At 45.5% G+C, this 17168-nt stretch overlaps 1 protein-coding gene across 3 annotated transcripts in view; it reads left to right on the top strand.

The window, feature by feature from the left end:
• The window catches only part of LOC116996619 (fibroblast growth factor receptor 3), a 55098-nt gene extending 39772 nt beyond the window's left edge, over positions 1-15326 (top strand). Inside the window, exons 7-17 of one of the 3 annotated variants that reach the window (XM_033060473.1) lie at positions 1882-2026; positions 4576-4763; positions 5619-5764; positions 5857-5978; positions 7141-7251; positions 7409-7599; positions 8270-8392; positions 9948-10018; positions 11435-11572; positions 11997-12102; positions 12188-15326. In XM_033060473.1, coding sequence (XP_032916364.1) covers positions 1882-2026; positions 4576-4763; positions 5619-5764; positions 5857-5978; positions 7141-7251; positions 7409-7599; positions 8270-8392; positions 9948-10018; positions 11435-11572; positions 11997-12102; positions 12188-12352 — 1506 coding nt within the window. In that variant the 3' untranslated portion in view covers positions 12353-15326. Of the gene's footprint in view, positions 1-1881; positions 2027-4575; positions 4770-5615; positions 5765-5856; positions 5979-7140; positions 7252-7408; positions 7600-8269; positions 8393-9947; positions 10019-11434; positions 11573-11996; positions 12103-12187 lie in introns of all 3 variants that reach the window. The other 2 variants (XM_033060472.1, XM_033060471.1) reach the window with 2 other exon arrangements.
• The last annotated feature ends 1842 nt before the right edge of the window (positions 15327-17168 follow it).

Genomic DNA, 17168 nt, shown 5'->3' with positions numbered 1-17168 from the left:
AGCCAAAATAAAAACAACTGTTTAGTGTTTAGGGAAAAAGCTGATGTGCTGTTGTGGCAGCATAGAAAAAGAGAAATAAACCCATTGCTTTAAAGTCTGAAGTTTGTTTGATTTATATACACCACTTTATTTAGTAAAGAAGAGGCTCCTATAAGCAGTGGAAAAAATTACAGCTAATTTCTGAAAGGCAAGTCAGCAGCGAGTTTCAGACCGCCACTGCTTATATTTTGTTTCCAAATTCTATTTTGGAATCTGATAATTGAAACAGTATTTGCTGAGCCGGGTTGCAAGCACAGATCTCTGCTTAAGCCCCTTCTCTGGTGCTCCTGTCTGCGGAGTTATTAAGAAATCACAGAGCCTTTGACTGCTGTCAGATGGAGAAGGGGCAAACTGGTCTGTTTTGAAAAAGAAATTGCATGTGTGAAGGGAAGGGAGCTCACCTGCACGTGGTTTGGGGGCCAAAGGCAGCTCCTGTTCAGCAGGCAGGTGCTGGGTTCGGTGTGTCACCCCAGGGTGAGCTGGGGATGTCACCGCAGCCATGCAGTCGATCCTAGCTGATGTAGGTGCCATGCAGCTATTGTTTGGTTTACTGAAGTTCAGGTTTCTGTCTATTCCTGCAGTCTTGGATCAGTAAAAACGCTGAAGCCGATGCTAACCTAAATCTGTTCAATGTGACAGAACAAGATGAAGGAGAATATCTGTGTAGAGCCAACAATTTCGTAGGCATAGCCGAAAAGCCATTTTGGCTCCACATTCGCAAACCAAAACCAGGTAAACCACAGACTCTGTCCCAAGGCCCTGGCAACTGCAAGAATGAGCTATAACATTTTTAAGAATCTAGTGATTAAAATTACTATTCATTTTGTATTATACCCTGTCAACTGATGCTGAATGGCTTTATCTTATTTTCTTGCTAATTTTTTTTTTAACAAGACTGTAACGCCTATACAGCAATTGCCATGGAAAAATTCCCACAATAAAATGACTGTCAAATTTTACTATCAACTCTTCATACTTTTATTCCTTTCCTTTCCTTTCCTTACAATTGAGTGCTGATAACAGAATTGCATGTTAATGACCTGTGACGTTCCAAGCTCTGGAAAACCAAACTGTTTTGAGTTTTTCACCTACAAAACTGAATTAATCAGTTCTGTCCCTTGGAGAAGTAATGGAGAAATAAATATCAACATTGGCTCATGCAAGCAAACATTAACTAGAGAGGAGAACCAATCTCATGGGCTCTGGGGTTTGACTCCAGCCTAGAGGGTTTGGCTGCTCTGTCATTTGGTGCCACTGCAGGGAAGTTCCTTACAGGCACCCTCTGCTTGTCAGCCAGATTTCTACCGCAGTGTTGAGGTCTGTGTAATCATATATGGCTTTGAGACGCCCACTGAAGAAATCTAAAAAATTCTAGAACTCTGTATTTTTCAATGAACTCATGGACCATAATGTTTGTATATTCCTCTGATCAGCACTTGAATCTTTCCCCACTACATCTCCCCGCCTTTCTTCTTTCTTTCTGTCTTTCCTCATTTCCCATCTCTCTTTCCCCACCCCTGTACTCACCTCACTAACCCAAAGTCAGTCATATTGTGGGGGCAATTTTTCATTTGGATGCTTTTGCTTGCATGCTTCTTTAGTGGGACAGAGTAAGAACCTGGTGAAGGGAACTTTTTTTTTTTTTTTTTGCTTTTGACTACAGGTTGCAGAGGGGAATGAATAAAATAAATGTGGAAGATGGGCCATTGGAAAATAAAATAAAAAAAAGAAACACCTTAATCTGCTTTTGAAATTTGCCTGTGGTGTCCTCACACTTGCTGGGAATGTGGCTTATTCTCTGTTTTCCCTCTTTCTATATGTGTGTGTTTTTTTTCCCCGTAGACGGCAGGTGTTAACACAACGGATAAGGAGCTAGAGATTCTGTACTTGCGAAATGTAACTTTTGAGGATGCTGGGGAATATACTTGTCTCGCAGGGAATTCTATTGGGTTCTCACATCACTCTGCTTGGCTGACGGTGCTACCAGGTATTTCCTTCTGTGCTGGCTCTCCTTCCCTCTCCAGGACGCCTCCATGTTTTGCTTTAGAAATGCCAAGTTCCCAGAGACCGCCCCTTGCTAGGAGCCAGGTGTGTGTTCCAGGGAAGCCTCTTCTCTGGGATTTGCTGCAGAACCCTGTTGCACACTTGCAGCTGACTCTTTGTGCATTGCTTCTCAAAATTTAAATGATTGCAGTAATGATACAGTAAAATACACTTTTTTTGTCTAATGACTGGGAGGTATTCACAGCCTCTTTCTTAGGACTGTTAAGTGCCAGGAGCTTTGTCTTCTGACACTGACAGTGGGAGAAGAAAACCTCCCCATCTGATGATTCAGGGCACCTAAATTGGACATGAACTGTGGATCATCTTATGAAGGATCCTTTCTGTCTGACCTCATATCTTAACCTAAAATTAGATGCATAAGTGTCTGCTGTGGGTGCACCCTTGCCTGCCTGTAGCATTATTTCCACTTCACGGATGAGCAGGCCAAGATAGCGATCTCAAGCAGAAGGTCAAGGAGAGTCATCTGTAGGCAGAGCACAGGAGTCCTGGCTCCCAGGGGCATTGCATGCTGCCTGCTCCAGCTGGGATCGATGAAAGCTGCAGTGGGCTTGAAACCTGAGGCCAGAGTGACCTCAATTTTGTGGTCCTTTCATGTGCAAAGCTCTTATTGACAATGAAGCCAGCACAGAATGTGCAGCAGAGAGATCTGTTCTGCAAAAGGGAGAATGAGGCTGTGCTGCCCCTTCACCTGCTGAATCTGCCTCTGGCTGCAGGGCAGGCTTGAGCATGGTCCAGACAAGTACCAGCAATATTCAGATTGAATCTCATATGTGCTGTGCCTTGCACACAGTGCAGAAGCAAACCTCAAATATGTTCAATACACCCTTACTGAAAAGGCACCCAAAATCCTAAAGAGCCCACTTTGATTCACCAATCATAGACCACATTTGGGTCCATCTCACAACACATCCATCTCAGGATGTGTTTAGGCACTGGAAACTTTGGCATTTCTAATCTTGACTTTATCTGTGCGGGTGATTTGGATGTAATCACTTTCACTGGGGCTTAAGAAGATCTCCACACCCAACCCTGCTGCCAGTGGGATCTGCTGATCTTTCCTGTTTATTTGCCAGCTCTGTAATAGCTGATCTGATCCTGTTTCTGTTTCTGACATCCACTGGATGAGAAAACATTTCCTTTGGTTAGAAGACTAATGTCTCTGTTATTTTCAGAATATCACAATATTGTCTCATCTGACTCATACTCTGCTTTTACAGTTTATGAATTCACACCTCTTATTTAAGCAAAAAATAAACAGGAGGAAACCGACCAAAAATCAAAAAGTAGCACTTTATTTTGAAGTCAGAGGCAGTGAAGGACAGCCATCTGTGCAGCAGCAGGCCCCCACGAGAGGGTGCAGGACACAGCCCACCTGGGGAACCTCAGCTTGAAATGCCCTGTCCATGCTGCAGGAGGAGAGACAGGGACAGAGCTGCAGCAGCAACCACAGTGCCTGATCCCAGGAGATCTGGTACTCCTGTCTTGAGGGAGGAGATGACCATTGGCAGGATCTGTCCTTCACAGCTGGCACACAGGTTGGAGCAGCCCCCAATGTCACCAACAGTCCTTTCTCCATGTCCTCCAGTGCACTGCCACCAAATACTTGAAACAGAGCCTGCTGCTGCCAGGGAAAGGCTCCTGCTGCTTGCTGAAGGGACTGCTCAGCAATGGACACGATCCATTACTGAGCTAACCACACCAGCATGACTTCATTATAAAGCTTCCCACTGCTGACTGTCCCTCTGATGCCAGCATACCTTTGGGGGACAGAAAATCAGTCCCACCATGGCTCTTTCCTATGGTCAACATGCCTGTCCTGAAAGGAGCAAGGAGGAAAACACAGCTGACCATTGCTGGTCTCTAAGACATCTTGCAAAAAGGTAGCCACTGCTGATGGGCTCGTGCCATCACCCTCTTGGCTATCCCACCTCTCTGGGCCAGACCTTCTGGCCTCTTCACAGCACAGCTAACTTTTCATTACATAATTAGGCAAATTTTTATCTTCAGATTTTTCCCTGTGCACTGCCTACTGCTGGGTGCTGTTCAAGCCCCTTGTTTCCTCAGGGCAGGCACTGGTCTGGTGGAAATGTTAGCTGGAGGATCTGAATCAGCAAAGTGCAGCAAACCCCAGTCCTGCCACATTGTGTGAGTGTGTGGAGAGAGCAGGCTCTGGGTCAGAGGGACAGCACAGACGTGTGAAGATGCCTTCAGCCTAGAGCAGTGGTTTTCAGTCTGTGGGCTGGGGGCTCTTAAAAACCCAAAGTAAAATTATCCCAAAAAGGGCAAACTGAACTGATGTTTTAGCTACAGCTGCAGGTGGAAAACCACTGGCCTGGGAGAGTCCCCTTACTGAAGTCACTGACAGTGACATAGCTGAACAAATCCTGTCTAAATGCTCTGTGCTGTATGTGTGTAGTTGTGTGTGGGCAGCTGCCCACCCTGTCCTGACTGCCCTCTCTTGTCACCCTGCAGCTGAGGAGCTCATAGAGATGGATGATTCGGGCTCAGTGTACACTGGCATTCTCAGTTATGGCACTGGCTTTTTCTTCCTTCTCCTGGTGCTGGTCTTGGTGATTGTCTGGAGGATGAAAATGCCAAACAAAAAAGCCATGAACACCCCCACTGTTCAGAAAGTCTCCAAATTCCCACTCAAGAGACAGGTAACAGAAAGTAGATACAAGATTCCTATTCCCCCCTATGGTATCCCTCTATTTTTTTTTTCTCTCCTCCTTTTCTTTGAAATTCTCTCTCTAGGTGAGAAGCTCCACCAGAAAAACATTGCTCAAGAGAGGCATAATTTGGCTGCAGCCTAGAAGTGTAACCCCTTTTTATTTGTTTCTATGGCCGTGGAGCGTTGGCTGAGGTGGCAGCTGAGCTGGCTCTGGCTCATGAGCAGATCCACTGCTGTTGGCCTTGCCCAAGAGGTTTTGGCAGTGCAGCTGTGGGTGCCACAGAAAGCACATCTGGCAGGGGAAATCCAGTCCAGGCTCCCTGGAGGAGCAGGGATTTGGGGAGAAGGAGCGCTGGTTGTGCTCATTCCTGCTTTCACAGCTGTTTTTATGGAGATGGCAGAAGATCCTCTGTGAAGTTAAAGATGTTCTGCTGCATGAAATTGCAGAGGGGCAGGAGCAAAAGTCACCATGTGAAACCCCACAGTGAGGGATACAGATTTCAAGCTTTGGCTGCAAACTCACAATGGGCATTGACAGTGCCAGGATGGGAGAAGTCACTTCATAGCCTGTATGGGCTGTGGAGATGCAACAGAACAACTGAATGGGTTATACTTCTGATGCTGGGGGGCACTGACTGACCTGTCCCTCCTTTCCACCTGCTAAACATGACCACAAGTGCCTAAATGAGTGGATTTCTGCAAGGGTGGGGGCATTTCCCAGGTAGAAATTCCCAGAAATCTGTCCATGGGCACAGAGCTCAAACCTCCTCAGTGATGCACCCCGGGCACTGCCTGCCCTGGAGATACAGTTGGCAATAACACTTCATTTGCTCTACCCAAGCAGGTGTCGCTGGAGTCCAACTCTTCCATGAATTCCAACACGCCCCTGGTGCGGATCACGCGCCTCTCCTCCAGCGACGGGCCAATGCTGGCCAACGTTTCCGAGCTGGAGCTGCCTCCAGATCCCAAGTGGGAATTGACACGTTCTCGGTCAGTCAAAGCCACGGGTTGGGATCTCAGTGCCTGCTGGGAGGGCCCCCACACCAGGACCCCCTAACATACCTGTCTGTTCCTCCCTGCAGCCTGACCTTGGGGAAGCCGCTTGGCGAGGGGTGTTTTGGCCAAGTGGTGATGGCAGAAGCAATTGGGATTGATAAGGACAAGCCAAACAAGGCCATCACAGTTGCTGTCAAGATGTTAAAAGGTATGGAGAGTCCCCAGAGGACAGAAGAGCATATTGTGCTGGGATTTCCTCTCTTTGCTTCTCTTTTAAGTCTTTTATACAGACTAGATACAGCGGGAGAAAGCTGCAGGAGGGGAGCAGCCTCTCCTCCCCTTTACCCACATAGCCTGGGGGCGAGGGCTGTCCTTGGAGAGCAGGCAAAAGTGCAAATCCCATCAGGAAGAGGGACTGGGAATTAACCCAGTTCTCTGCCAAGCATCCCTGGCAAGAAGGGGAATCCCCCTCACTTGTAGCCAGCTCCATGAATCAGCCCACTCCTTACTCCTCCCCTAACCAGCGCTGCCTGTTCTACCAAAAGCTAATGCAGCAATCTCGATGGAGTCTGCAGAACTTCAGTTGATAAACTCCTTATTGAACTTTTTCATTGAAGAAACATGATCCCAGACACCTGAGAGGTTAAAGGGAGACCAGAAATGGAGGATTCAGTGGGTGCTTCTGGATAGGTCTCCATTTGCTCCTGCTCCCAGACACACTAACCACAGGGAGCTGAGGAGTTCACCTGGAGCAAGTGAGGAGCCTGGGCTTGAGGTTAAAATAATAAAGTAATATTTCTTATCAAAAACAGGTTTGTTTGATTTGCATTTCCTGCAGTCCTTTTTGAAGCTGGTTTTAGAAGTAGGAGCATTTCCATCTTTCCAAACCAAAATGTTCCTTTGGGGATGATTTCCCTAATTTTTCTAATTTTGTAGATAGTTTTTTTCTATTTTTGCAGAGAAATTGCAACTTTTCACCCAAAAAACACATTCCCTCCCAGCCCTGACCTTCCACCATCATTACTCTTGGCCCCTAGAGATGAGGGACAGAAACTATAAGAAAAACAGGTGCCAGGTACCAAAATGTGATTTTTTTTTAATTAATACTTGTGAGGATGAAACAAGATGATTTCCATATGAACATTTTCCTCCACTTATTTGTTCTTTTGGGGCTTTTTTGTTGCCATGCTGGTAGGTTTAGTTTTTATTTTGATTTTTCTTCCCAAAGTAGAATAAAGCCAAATACAGCCATAATCTGAGTATTGTTTCCCCATCAAAGCCCCACATGGCTGTACAGCAGTTGTAACTATACCCCTAAACACTTCTTTTCTTCCTGACATTTTTTTGCTTTCTTCCTCTACTTTCTCCAGATGATGCCACAGACAAAGACCTTTCTGACCTGGTCTCTGAGATGGAAATGATGAAGATGATTGGGAAGCACAAAAACATCATTAACCTCCTTGGTGCCTGCACGCAGGACGGTACGTAGCAGAGCAGCCTGGTGCTAACAGCGTTGTGTGAGGCTCGGATTTGGCTGTCCCTTCTTTGTAATTACTCACTGGCTGCCCAAAATGGCCTGAATGAGATTTGGGTGGGCAGCTCTTCCTCTGCTGGGTGCTGATGTGCTGTTCCTTGCAGGACCACTCTATGTGTTGGTGGAATACGCGTCAAAGGGGAACTTGCGGGAATACCTCAGGGCACGTCGCCCACCTGGCATGGACTATTCCTTTGACACCTGCAAGCTGCCCGAGGAGCAGCTGACGTTTAAGGACCTGGTTTCCTGTGCCTACCAGGTGGCACGGGGCATGGAGTACTTGGCATCTCAGAAGGTGAGTTGAGAAGCCTCGTTTGGTGGAAGCCTCGGTCACAGCCACGTGCTCAAAGGCTCTGTGTGTGGGACAACCCCAGGCAAAACATTTCAGGCTTCTCCCTTTAGAGACCAAATTTTGCTGGATGATGTATCTTGGGGTTTTGAAGCTGGAGGATTCATCCTTATGCAAAGTCCCCATATGCTGGATGCATTCCTGAACCTTGCAGCTGTATGGCTGTCACCTGCAGGACCATTAGCACCCACAAAATGCCTCTAAAAACACAAGCAACCCAGACCATTCTGTGAGTCTGTGTATTTTGGATGTATTTGGGATACCTTAACTTGAAGATCTTTTTCCCCTTTATCCTGCACTCCTCTTCCTGGGGGAAACAGCACAGAGAAGCAGCAGCACATCCCATTTAAGAACCCACAGAGGAGGGGAGTTTGTTTTCTCATCCTGTCTGGAGTGGGCTCCAAGGCCACTGATTAGGTGTTGCTAAGAGGTGGTTCCCACTGAGCAGGCACGGTGGGGTGGTGACACACACACACAGAGCCAGGAGCTGAGCAGTGCCCACAGCTTTATGAGCTGGGAGTCCATGAAACAGCAGCTCATAAACCACACGGGGCTGTTGGTTCCAGGCGCGAGCAGCTAACGAGCCCTTCTTTATTGGCTTGCTCACCTTTCACAGTGCATCCATCGTGACTTGGCAGCCAGGAACGTGTTAGTCACTGAAGATAATGTGATGAAAATAGCTGATTTTGGCCTCGCTAGAGACGTTCACAACATTGACTATTACAAGAAAACCACCAATGTAAGTACAGAGCTGCCAAGCACACGCAGTTCTCCTCCCGGCAGGGAACGCGGTCATCCCTGCAGCAAGATGCCCTTGTCCTGCATCTCCCTTTCTAGAGGGACTGAGGAGGAAGAAATCTGACAGGGACTTCACCTGGTGAGGGACTATAGATAGGCTGGTCCCAGGAGTCTGTCCACCATCTGTTTTATTCCTGACAGATCCTGATCCTGCTAGCAGCTGGTTGTGAGGTCTCAGCTCTGGCCAGGATGCTTTAGACTAAGAGAAACTGAGGTTTCTCCCAAACAGCCATGGAGCCCTTTCCAGTCTGCTCCACTGCTGTTCATAAAGGTCCCAAGGTGCCAACCTCTGTCTCATCAAAGCCCTTGACAGGGGAATGTCACTTCTTGCATACCTGGATTTACCTGTCTTTCATGCATTTCTGTCTTTTTTACATCTGAGCTCCTTGACTCCACTGCCAAGAGTGAGATGGTCCCAGACAAGGGCTGAGACCTGGAGTTGTTTGTATTGTCTGTAGAGATGAATTTACAAATGAGGGGCTGAGAGAAGCCCTGTGTCTTGGTTCAGAGCCTGCAGCAGATGTTGAGCCTTGAGGAAAAACCTTAACTAGGACAGAATGCAGGGCAGAACCTGCGGGTCTTGGGATTGCAAAGGGTTTAAATGTCCAAGCACTCCTCTGAAACCCACCATATCCATACTGATCCACTTCAATAGCACATCAGAAACCTTTCTTAATTGCCAGGATTTCTTAATCATAAATTAATAACAATTCTTTGGAATTTTAATCACAGATCAGATGGACTTTTCCCTGTTTGAGCTGTGTGGGACAACTGAGAGCATAATCCCATTTGTATATCCTGCCTGTGCCCCATCTCTAGTTGTCTTGCTCAGTGAGACAGCGGGTGAGAAGAGGACAAAGTTCCCCCATATCCAAATTATAGCTCAAACATAAAACAGTACTTTCTGTCTCCCTCCAGGGGCCAAACAAAGCCCCAGAGAATTGTGATTAATCTAGTCTTTCTCATCTTGTATTTCTGATATGACAGTCTGTGTTTATGACCCTGATGTAGAATGGGATCAGATCTCCTCCTTTAGCCTCCAGCAGGATCAGGATTTGTTTCTTAGAGGACCTGGCCCTTGCCTTCAGCCTTTGGAAGTTTCCCTTCAAGTTGAGCCTAAACTGGTTTGGACTTGGTCAGCTGTGCTTTTCCACACAAAGAGATGGAAAGTGCTGTCCCATGCTCTGCCACAGAGTTCACTGCATCTGTGTTCCCATGCAAAGATTTAGATGCACTGATACATTAAACCTGCCTTGGCAATGAAATACAGTCCTCTATAGAGAGCATTTACTGCAAAGATTGTCAGTGAAGATCCAGGGATCAAATGCTCTAATCTGTTTATATGTGGCCACTGCTGCTTTGCCCAGTGACCGGGAAGGCAGATGTGGTTGTTAATGAAAATGTTTCAAACTGGATTAGAAAAGAAGATTCAGATGGTGCCGTGGTGGCTGGGGGAATATGCTGATGGGATGTTCCCATTGTCTTCCTAATTACAGGGTCGGCTGCCTGTGAAATGGATGGCTCCAGAAGCCTTGTTTGACCGGGTCTATACTCACCAGAGCGATGTGTAAGCAAACCCACACTTATAAAAAAAAATAATACAACAGGGAAATCAACACCTATAGTATATTACAGACTAAGCATGACCAGGGCTTGTTCCCTGCTGAAGTGCCTGGGGATGCAGAAGTACAGGAATTGATTCCAAGCTGCATCTTCACACACGTGGTTTTATTTTGCTGTTATCTGGGTTGCTTTCATCTGAGGATCTCTAGGGAGCTGCTGAAAAATCACTGGGAAGCAGGCAGGTATTTCTTGTGCACTTTATAGATGAGGTGATTCATCCAGCAGTTGAAAAATATTGTGCTAAAAAAACCTCATGAAAAAAAAAATGACCCTTGGCATTCTCCACGCTTTGCCCCAGACAGTTATACTTCAGCAAGGATGTGGAATGAGCCTGAAATATTCTGTCTGCTGTTGGAATTGTTCAAAGAATATTCAGCAAATATAGTCTCAGATTAATTTTGCCATTTCATTTATTTACTTTATTTTTCTTAATCCTATCTCATCTGTTCTAGTGCCTCTGCACAGTAAGCAAACAGCAGAGCACTTGTTACATGTAAATCAGTAACACATCTGAATTTTACAAGGGCTAAAGCAGCTCCACATGTACACTAGCTTTTTATTGTAATATTTGATCAATAATGGCATTTTTATAGCCAGCCTGCCTTCTCCCCTGAGCTCACCGCTCGCAACTGGACAAACGAATCTTTTCTATTTCTGTATTTTTCAGATATTTTGGCTTTTATTAATCTTAAATCATAGTTTCCATGCTTAGGTAATGCTGCAGAGAGCATGACAGATAAATCAAAGCTAGAGAAGGGGAGAGTGAGTGTGCGTGAAAGCGAAACAGAGACAGATAATCCCTGTTTTTAGAAAGAAAATGAAGGAAGGCAAGAGATATTTTTGAAGAAAAGGACTTTTAACCAGAGCACAGCTGCAGGACTGAAGTGTGTAACATTAGTGCTCTGCTGATTTTTGTTGGGGTATTTTTCTCCCGGCTTGGCCAGTGAAATGAGTGTTGTAACAAGCAAGTTTTGGTATCAGCTTGCACAATTAGTGGCCTGTGGTTCCAAGCCTGCAATTCAGTGAAGCCGTGCATGAATAATTTGATTTGTTCCATTCAGTGGAGCTGGTGGAAGACCTAACAAAGAGCTGGCGGTGATAGATGGGCTGTCACCTATCTGATTAAATGCTCATTTCAATTTCAGACTTGGTGCCTGGGATTTCTTTGCTATTGAGTTGGATCAGCAGAGATCTCCAAGTAACTAGTAAAAATGGCCTAGGCAATTAGTCATGCTATTGATGACTTTGTTAGCTATGCATGGCTGCACAGAAATAAAGCCAAGCAAGGGGGATGGGATATGGGGGGGCTTGGAAAAAAAAAAACCTCATTGAATTTTAAAGATCTTTCTTTGGTTTCCAGCTGGTCTTTTGGAGTGCTACTATGGGAGATCTTCACTTTGGGAGGGTCTCCATACCCAGGAATTCCCGTTGAGGAGCTCTTCAAGCTCTTGAAGGAAGGCCATCGGATGGACAAGCCTGCAAACTGCACCCATGATTTGTGAGTGTGTGGTGGGGGCTGACCTTGCTCCTGGCCCCATTTCCTCTGAGGCCAAACGCACCCCCTGGGCTCTTGGGTCTAGGCTGTTGGGACATTCCCACTGGGAAATTGCCTGGCCATCTCCAGGCAGACTTTCCTCAGCCCTTGCTGCTGAGTGAACGCAGCACATCCCCTCGCTGGGCTGGTGGCACTTGGTGTAGCTCTGGTGTGTCACCTTCAGGACAGGTCCTCCTCCTGCCCTGAGGGTCATGCCTCAGCTGTCTGTAATGAGAACGAACCATGGCTCCACAAAACCCTCCCCTTCCCCGTGGCTGAAGTTGTGTTGGCCACAGCTGTCCCTTCAGGCGGTTTGGAGGAGGGTGGGCAGGTGGGAGGGTGTCACTCGGCCTGAGCACGTGCGAGTGTCCCTTGTCCCCGTGTGCAGGTACATGATCATGCGGGAGTGCTGGCACGCCGTCCCCTCGCAGCGACCCACCTTCAAGCAGCTGGTGGAAGACCTGGACAGGGTCCTCACCGTGACATCCACCGATGTGAGTGTGGTGGGGTGGGCGTGGGAGGGGTCACTGTGTCCCCAGCACGGGGACAGCCAGCACTGATGGCTCTGTCACCCCTCAGGAGTACCTGGACCTCTCGGTGCCCTTTGAGCAGTACTCGCCGGCCGGCCAGGACACCCACAGCACCTGCTCCTCAGGGGATGACTCGGTCTTTGCACATGACCTGCTGCCCGATGAGCCCTGCCTGCCCAAGCACCCGCCCTGCAACGGCGTCATCCGGACGTGAGCGCCCCGGGACGTGACGGACAGACGGACGGACGGACGGGCGGGTGGGCAGTGTGCCCGTGCAGGCGCCAGTGTGGGGCGCCGAGCGTGAAACCGTAGTGAAGGATCTTCCAGTGGAACTCTGTCATGGTGCCTGGAGATTTGTGTTGTTGACAAGCTGTTCAGGGTAAAAAACAAAAAAAAATAACTTTTTTTTTTTTTATAATTTTTTTTTTTAATTTTTTTTTCCCTATTGCTGTATGAAAAGTCAAGAAGCACTGTTTGGCCTGAAGGAACTAATCTCTTGCCAAGATGATCTATCCTAGATGATTTTTTTGTTTGGTTGGTTTTTTTTTTGTTTACTTTCCATTTTGTTAGGGATTTTTCTTTACCACGCAGAATGTTGAACCTGGGGGGTGCTGTGCTGACCTCCCGAGTGCCAGAGTAACCGTTCTGTGCCTGCAATACGAAGAAAAGAGAAAAAGAAATCTTCCTTCAAAAAGAAAAAAAAAAAGAAACACATGCAAAAAAAAAAAAAACAAGGTGTAAAGAATGTGGAAATTCTTCGCTTATGCAATCTGTACATGAACCTTTTTGGTGGAGCTGAAAAGCCACGTTGCCTGCAGGGATTCATATATTTATAAAAATATCTATATTTTTGTTGTCGTCGTTTTTATAGCTTCATGATCGTACTACCCAGCTACATAGAAGGAATCCTTTTTGGAAGAAGAGAAAACAGAGCTAAGTAAAATGCAAATTGTCATGGAGAAACGAAAGTAAAAATAGTAAAAAGAGATGGTGAAGTCATCTGAAGTGTCAGCCTTGGCCCTTGCGCGGGGCTGGCAGCGATGGGTCCGTGCCAAGGCAGGAGCAGAGCCCAGGGATGGGCAGAGACCCTGTGGGGTCCCTGGGGAGCAGAGCATCACCCACCTGAGAGCGGAGGGTGCCCTGACACCTGGCTCCTGGGTGCCCACACAACATCTCAACTCACATCCTGACCTTTGAGAGCAGCCAGTTGGGGGGGAAAAAAGGAATAAATCTCTTTTTGGGGTTTGCCTGTTCTTGCTTGCCAAGGGTGAGTGGGGGGAGCGGCTCCTCCGTGCACCCCTCGGCGCCAGAGGTTTGGCTCCATCCACGTGCAGTGACTCGGAGAAAGAAGTTACGGGTACCTGTAGGCAAGAGCCTTTAACTTATATCAAAAAGGTTTATTCCAGAGAATCTGTGTATATATCTATAAATATATCGTGTATATATATAAATAAATATATTAAAAGAAAAGAATGTATAATACTAATGCAACATAAAGCAGTACTGAGAGAGAGAGAGTGTCTCAAAATAAGAGCATTGCAATCTAGGATATACTGATCTGGGGAAAAAAAAAGATGTTTTTGATTGTTTGTTTTATATCTTCACAGTTTTGTTTTAAAAATTGTACCTTAACATGTATATTTGTAAAGTTATTTATAGACATTAACATATCTGTTCATTGGTTTAAATAGCATAGTGTTACTGTAAACTTTAAATTTCACCAAACTTAAGGGTGTTTTTTTTAACTTATTAAAAATGGAGAAAAAATATATTAATCAAGTTTTTCCTTTGTGTTTATGGGAAATATTGAAAGAATGTATAGATGTACAGTCCTTTAACAAATTACATTTAATGTTATAAATATATATATGTATTCATTAAAAAAATATTAGTTTATCCTGGATTGCAGTGAGCAAAGGTAAGTTTATTTTTCAATACATCACCAGTGGTTAAAACCAAACAAATAGCAGCAGAGAGATGATTTTTACATATTTCAGAAAAACAGGGCCAAGAATTCTTCCATCAGTTTAACCACTGTGCATTAAGGGGGTGTGGGTGTTTATTTTTCTATTTTCAAATGAAGGTATTCTTTGTGGTCGATTTAATAACAAGTATGCAGCAAAGTGAAATGTTGACTTTGGATGGTGCAGGGTAGGTTTTTTTCTCTCCCCTTTGCCAGTCCTGTTGTATTTTGGGCTTCAGAAATGCCATGTGAGCAAAATAGTGACACTGTTTGCAGGAGAGCTGCTACAGCTGCATACTTCTTTTGCATCTGACACATTGGAAAGTGCCAGTGATTTTTGGTGTCTAGAGTGCTGTGCTATTTTGTTCCTCAATGCCAGATAGCTGTGGAAAAGCACAGGAGAGAGCTAAAGCAGGTTAGCATGGATCAAGCTGACAGTGGGGGAGGTTTGGGCTGAGGATTTTTTGTGGGTGGGTTTTTTTTTTTTGTCCAGAAGACATCTTTATGTACCAGAAAGTACTTCTTTATGTACTTCTTTATATACCAGAAAGAGGCAAAGCAAATTGCATCCTGAATTCCTTCTTTTCATTTTTCTCTGGTGCATATTGCATATCAATGTTGCAGAAAACAGGATGACAACATCTCATTTAAAGATTTTTTTTTCTTCTTAGAGCCACAGAATCCTTATCCTAAAATAAATAATTTATAGTTTGAGGTTACTTCAATGGAAGTTTGAGAAGGTAGATTTCTATAGATTTTTTGTTTTGTTGGAATAAAAAAAAAGAATTTTTTGGTATTTTCTTACAAATGTCTGCTAATTGTGTACATTCCAAGTACTCGAAGCAAAGTTTTCCTGTACTGAAAAAAGAAAATGTACAAAACTGTGCATGGTTTTAAATGTTACTAGATATTATAAATATATATATAATTTATTGAGTTTTTACAAGATGTATCTGTTGTAGACTTGTTGACTTTAACATTTCTTATTCAATGCTTATATAGTTTTATAGCCTGGACTATTATCTTTAAAAGCTTAAAAAAATTAAAAGTTCCAATTTTGTTACATTTTATACTGTTGATGTTACAATCCACAGGTTTGCATAGTGTGATTTTTGCAATGAGCAACTCTGTTCAGTTTATTTTAATACTGTACTTCTGTGCCTGACAGCTGCAGCTGTCGAAGGTGTGAGATGAACACTAAATAAAACTATTCTGCTTTTGTTAACATGGGAAACTTACTTCTACCAAAAAAAAAAAAAATAAACAAATTGATACATTTTGGGGTTTATTCCCACTTGTGAGGGTCCTTTGCAAAACTAAGTGTTCCAGGCCAGGAAGGTTTTGTTTCTATAATTCTGCTTTGCGAGTCCTGGCCAGTTCAGGTTTTGTATTCATAATAAATTCATAGCAATTTTGGTAGAAGGGCAGTACTCTACAATTGTTAGTGGGTATATTTATAGCCACACAAGCCATTGTGTGCCCAAAGGTGCCAGCCCTGGCTTTGACTTTGGGGGCTCAGTAAAACCTGGTTTTGCTGGTAGCAGATGATGCAGGGCATGTTGCAGCTTAGGAAAACCTGTGCCAGTCTTCCCAGCACTTTGATACAATGATCCTGTTGAGCTGCATCCCAGACACTGGATCTTGGCATGCAAGTCTGCCTCCCTATGCACAGCCTGCCTACAGTAGCAAACCTTGGTGTTTTAGGTAGCTGGGCATGGAATGGCATGCATCCAGGGAGGTGTTGTCTGTGGCACTGGGACTGGCAGCAGCACTGTTCCATCATAGATTTAAAAAAAAATAAATAATAAATTACATGGGGTTCAGGTTATTTCCTTGCCATTGCAAGAACAGACACTATTCTTTTGGCACCACAGCGTTGTGAGAGGAGTCTTGCACCTGGAATGAGCTGCTTGCATGCTTTAAGGACACTTTGGTGGCCAGCCCTGAGCCCTGTCCCAGCAGGAGCAGCCTGGACAGAGGACCAGCCCTGGCCATCCAGGGCTGCAGGCAGTGTCACTAAATGACCTTTTGCTGGCTCTTGAGGAACTTGCTTCATCAGGGCAGGCTGCTGGGGATGGTGTGCTCCATTTGCCACCACCAGGACTGGAAAAGCAGGAGAGGGGCAGATCCTTCTGCAGTGAGCTGTGGTGTGCAGCACACCTGTGCTTGAAAGCCTTCCAATAGAAGTCCACTGGGCAAACAGCTCAGAAGTCCAAGTGACAAAGAGGAAAGCGTGTCCTGGTGCAGTGGCTGACCTGCACATGGCGCTGCCTTGGTGTTTGCTTTCCCTCTTGGGTTTCATGATGTCATTCTTCCTCTGCTGGCCTTCACCCACAGCCATGTTTGCTTGTGGCCTAGGGAGGAGAGGGTAATATTTTACTTTAATTGCCCTACAATGCATCCAGTTCTAAGCCTGGGATGGAGATTTGGCTGCAGCGTGTGATGTGCATTGAGCAACGCACAAAACGATCTCAAGGAAAATTTCCAGATTGACTTGGTTGGGCTGTGTGACTGAGTGAACTTCCCACTGCAGCTCATCTCCCCTCCAGTGGCTGCAGCCTTCCACCCAAACCCAAAATGCCCTTTACACATGAAAGAGTTATTTTTCAAAGCATAACAGATGTCTTCTTTCCTCTGTGGGTGACTACGCAAATAGAGCCTCTCACTGGCTGTCGTGACCTGTTTCATAGCAACATTCAAATAAATTCCTAAAATTGTGATTTATTTCCATTGGTCATGGCTCCATGGTGAGACAGGGAGGATTTCGCAAAAGGAACAAAAGTCTGAAGCCCTGCAAGTGTCAGTAGGAGAAGGCAGCTAGAACCATAACAGCAGTTTCCTGGTGGTTTGGTGCCATTTCAAACTCTCACAGGAGGTGTTTCCTGCTGGTGACTCTTCTGAGCAAGTTCATCCCTCCCAGGGGCTTTATCATCTCCAGAAAAGGGAATATGGAGGCATGTGTTGTGCTTGTATGAAAAAGGAGAATAAAGGGTGAATGATGGCTCTGCTCAACACAGAGCTACCAACAGGAGAGCATGAGGGAGCGGCCAGAGGAGACGCCAGGAGC

This window comes from Catharus ustulatus, chromosome 5 (assembly GCF_009819885.2).
Source record: "Catharus ustulatus isolate bCatUst1 chromosome 5, bCatUst1.pri.v2, whole genome shotgun sequence".
In the NCBI taxonomy this organism is placed as follows: domain Eukaryota; kingdom Metazoa; phylum Chordata; class Aves; order Passeriformes; family Turdidae; genus Catharus; species Catharus ustulatus.
Note: the sequence above shows the minus strand (reverse complement) of the source record. Positions and strands in the feature narration are given on the sequence as shown.